Below are 4,686 nucleotides of genomic sequence, written 5' to 3'. Positions count from 1 at the left end.
TCGCACTTGCAACGAAGCTCCAGTGTGTTTCAATCTCATTTTCATTGCGTTGATTATAGTTCTAAGTCAAAGTCATCTAGGGAGATGAAAAAGTCAAAGTCATCTAGGAAGATGAAAGATTCTATAGCTACAAAAAACAAAAAGGTTAGCAATCACATACCTCGTGATCTTGTCGACTTCATTTTGTCAAAATTGTCGGTGAAATCCTTAAAACGGTTTGGAGTTGTTTGCAAATCATGGACTTTCTTATTTAAAAACCCACATTTCATGGACATGTACCGCAACAAGTTTTTATCTAATAATCATTCTTATTATGATGGTGCATCTATCCTGGTTCATGTAAATATGCGAGGAAATTTGGATCATCCATATTTAAATTTCAAAACATCGTTATATATGCTTTCAGGAGAGAGGTTTGAGAATAAGGTCCAAATAGATTGGCCAAATCCTTTTCAAGATGATTATCCTGGTTTTTCTATTTTGGGATCTAGTAGTATTAATGGTATTCTTTGTCTTTATAGATACTTCAAAGAGAATAAAAAAATTGTATTGTGGAATCCATCTACTGAGGAATTCAAGATCATTCCTTCTAGTCCTATTGAGTCAGGACTTTATTGGGACAAACTTCATGGATTTGGTTATGATTTCCATAAACATGATTATAAAGTAATTCGTCATATAACATTGTTTTCAGAAAATGATGACATTGATCAAAGTTATGGAGGTAAATCTTTCAAAACTTTATGGGAGATATATAGCCTACAAAGTAATTCTTGGAGTCAACTTTATATTGATATGCCTGTTTGTAGTGGAGATAAGGAAAGTGTTCGAGTGTATCTGGATGGAATGTGTCACTGGTGGGGTCTAGGTAAAACACATACTTGTAAAGCATATTTGGTGTCATTTAACATGAGTAATGAGGTATTTGTTACAACACCTATGCCCTCAGATATGGATGATAGTTGTCAATATCATTCGACGGGAAAGCACTTGGTTGTATTAAATGGATCAATTTCTATTATCTCAATTTTTTCAAATACAGCTACTTTTCACATAACAATTTTAGGTGAAATTGGGATAGAAGATTCATGGATCAAACTCTTCATTGTTGGACCTTTGGCTTTTATTGAACATCCTATTGGAGTATGGAAGAATGGAAATATATTTTTTAGAAAAGAAGATGATGAACTAGTCTGGTTTAATATAAGTACCAAGAGGATTGAGGAGCTTGGTCTTAAATCACGGTTAAAATTTGGTAATATTGTGTATTATAAGAAAAGTTTTTGTGTAATAGGAGGAAATAAATAGTTAGTTGCTTTTCTTGTTTTTAGCCATAGGTATATGATTATGTGCAACACCCCTAATTATTATCTTTAAAATTATTGTTTTAAATATTATTATTGTTACTGCCCTATTCTTAATCCAAGTTAAAATTGCGTTCATAACACTTACGGTGGAAAAAAATTTGATCTATTTTGTCTATTAAAAATATATATATGTACGTAACTATCAGATCTTTAAATCATAAAAAAATTCTACAATTATATGAAAACACTACCTGTATATATATTGAGACTAATTTTTACTATCAACTTTTGCATAATAGAACATAAGTTATAGTATTATGTGATTACGGGAAAAAAAATATCTCCAAATAAAAGATTATTTAATGTCTATTTATAAACATCAAGTTAATTATTGGAAGAATAAAAAAAATCCCTTCATATAATCACTATTCATGAAGAGCAATTAACATGTGGTAATTATTGGAAAATGGGTTTTCTTTCAAATGGTCACTATTTATAAAGAAGCAAATCGCATATTATAAAATACTTAAGTTTTTATGAAGACAAAGATCAAGAAAAGTGACCAAGTTGCAAACTCAAAATGAAATCAACAATCAAAATCAAATATGGTCAATATGTTAGAAGTCTTATAATGTAAGGTATATGATGAAATCTAATATGAATATATTTCAAATGCACATGAGAACCTTTCATTTTAGCATATGCATCAAAAGAATTTTCAAAGTATCAAAATGCATTAACAATGTTTGAAAATCAAGTTTTTGACAAAAATAAATGTTGTATTCGAACACAACATGTTCTAGCGGAATACAGACTCAGGTCAGTAGCTAAAACTGAATATCTGTATTCGACTACGAGACAGTGTATTCGAATACAATTGCTAAGTCAGTAGCTAAAACTAAATTTTTGTATTTGACTACGAGATAGTGTATTTGAATACAATAGCTAAGTCAATAGCTAAAATTGTACTTTTGTATTCGACTACGAGATGTTGTAGCCGAATACAAATGCAAAGTGAGTAACTAAAACTGCACTTTTGTATTCGACTACAACATGGTGTAGCCGAATACAAAACCAAGTCAGTGGCAAAATTCACTCATCTGTATTCGACTACAAGAATGTGAATTCGAATACAGACTTTAAAATTTGAACGTTACAGGTGTATTGGACAACACTTAAGCTGTAGACGAATACAACTGCGAAACAATGCAATTTTTCAATTTAGATTCAACCTGGATTATTGCATATGTTCATCAAACCTCTAGGAACAATTGTCACTAATCTAAAGTGTTGTCTAAGGAATATAAATACTTCATCATAGCTTCAAACTTAATGAATCACTCTTTTTCAATATGTTAACATCAATCTTAGAATAACTTTGAACAAACTTTCTGAAACATTTTGATTTATTCAAAGTCTCACTTTTATATCTCAAGTACAGATTTTACATTGTCATATCATTGAGAAAAATTCTCTATTTTACTTGAAATTATCTTAGACTGTTATCAATGTAATCAATTGTTATACACTCTTGATCTCAGTCAAAGTCATTTTTGTAAACCATTCAAGTTATTGTGTAAATTGAGGAAAGTAGTGTTATTTCTTCTTCAAGTGTTGTAAACTAAAATAGTGGTGTGCTATTTTAGGATTATTATTAGGAGTTTGTAACAGAAGTCCTAGCGTGGGACTGATGACTCTTCATCATATGCATATTTTCCCACTGTTTTACTCTTATTTATCCTCAATCATCAGTTAAATTAAGGATTTATTTGATACATTTTGTTGATTTTTGTTCTTTGAGTTAATAAAATGTTTTTTGTTTTTATTTCGTTGATTAAGTAGGAATTTGTCGTAATTTTACATTGCGTTATGTTTTAGTGCAGTGCTGAATTTTGGTAAAAAATCAACATGACATATGTGGCGTATTTCAGCCATATCTGGAGTTCTAGATGTCCAATTAGTGTCACTCCAAGTGCTAATAAAAGCTAAGATCTATATCTACAACTTTCATGAAGACATCGGGACCAAATTCAGACGCAAAAGATGAGAAAAATGCAAACTACATCAGACAGCAGATGAAATGCGCCTGGAGCGCGTCCTGGAGCGCTTGGAGCGCATTTCTCAGGATTGGACTCTGCCAACGCGCGCCTGGAGCGCGTTTTTCCGCGCCTGGGGCGCGCAACGCTCACCAGCAACCATAAAAACGCAGATTTTTACCTTTTTAGGGATCTTTTTGACTCTTGGGAACTTGAGAGACTTGTGCCCTAGCATAGAAACTCAAAGACGGCCGTTTCTAACGCCATTGAAGCAGTTTTATCAAGAATCATCCATGAATCATTCTTGTAATTCTTCTTTAATCCTTATCTTTTGTATCTCTGTCATGAGTAACTAAACCCTATTTGTTAGGGATGAGTGTAACAAGATGAAACCCTTATTTTTATGATTTGATTTCTAGTTATATGAATGAGTTTATTGAATTATTTTTCTCATCTCTGTGCTTAATGCTTTTTATTGCTTGATCAACATTAAAATGTTATACGATTTGTAATTTGAAACGGAAGTGGACTTTACGAATGCTTGAGATGAGAAATTCATGAATTTGTAATCTAGGGAGCAGGTCATGAAACCAATTAAATTAGTTGCAAAACAATAATTTATAAGAGAAATTCTATACGGTAATGCTTAATTATAATCTTAAATCCACTAAGGAATTAGGGGTTACTTTGGAATTAAAGGTTCTGTCACTAAGACATTAGGGCAAGAATAATAAAGAGAATTCGGTAATAATTCAATAAAGGAATTCAGTAACTAAGATCAAATTAGACACAAAAGTTGGATTCGAAGTGAAACTCATCCCTGACATTTTTCTCATTATAAAAGATCAATTTTATTATTGTTGTTAATTTCAAACATTATTTCAATCAACTTGGGAACCTTTTTGTTCAATTTTAGTAATCAAATATAATTCAATAGTAAAACGCAATCCTTGAGTTCGACACTCGGTACTACCGTTTTATTATTACTTGCAACGATTCAGTACACTTGCTGAAACGCTATCAAGTTTTTGGCGCCGTTGCCGGGGATCGAACCCGGGTCACCCGCGTGACAGACGGGAATACTTTGAAATTATCTTAGACTGTTATCATTGTAATCAATTGTTATACACTCTTGATCTCAGTCAAAGTCATTTTTGTAAACCATTCAAGTTATTGTGTAAATTGAGGAAAGTAGTGTTATTTCTTCAAGTGTTGTAAACTAAAATAGTGGTGTGCTATTTTAGGATTATTATTAGGAGTTTGTAACAGAAGTCCTAGGGTGGGACTTGTACTTATTCTAACGATAATAGAAAACCTCTTGTGGTGTGCAAGATGACTGGATG

The 4,686-nt window shown here is 31.9% G+C and overlaps 1 protein-coding gene across 1 annotated transcript; it reads left to right on the top strand.

The window, feature by feature from the left end:
- Positions 1-228: 228 nt before the first annotated feature.
- LOC101512679 (putative F-box protein At3g25460) lies at positions 229-1,415 on the top strand. Its single transcript, XM_004488812.3, has one exon. The coding sequence runs from the start codon at positions 268-270 to the stop codon at positions 1,306-1,308; it is 1,041 nt and encodes a 346-aa protein (XP_004488869.3). The 5' UTR covers positions 229-267; the 3' UTR covers positions 1,309-1,415.
- Positions 1,416-4,686: the final 3,271 nt, after the last annotated feature.

This window comes from Cicer arietinum, chromosome 1, assembly GCF_000331145.2.
Source record: "Cicer arietinum cultivar CDC Frontier isolate Library 1 chromosome 1, Cicar.CDCFrontier_v2.0, whole genome shotgun sequence".
Lineage (NCBI taxonomy): Eukaryota > Viridiplantae > Streptophyta > Magnoliopsida > Fabales > Fabaceae > Cicer > Cicer arietinum.
Note: the sequence above shows the minus strand (reverse complement) of the source record. Positions and strands in the feature narration are given on the sequence as shown.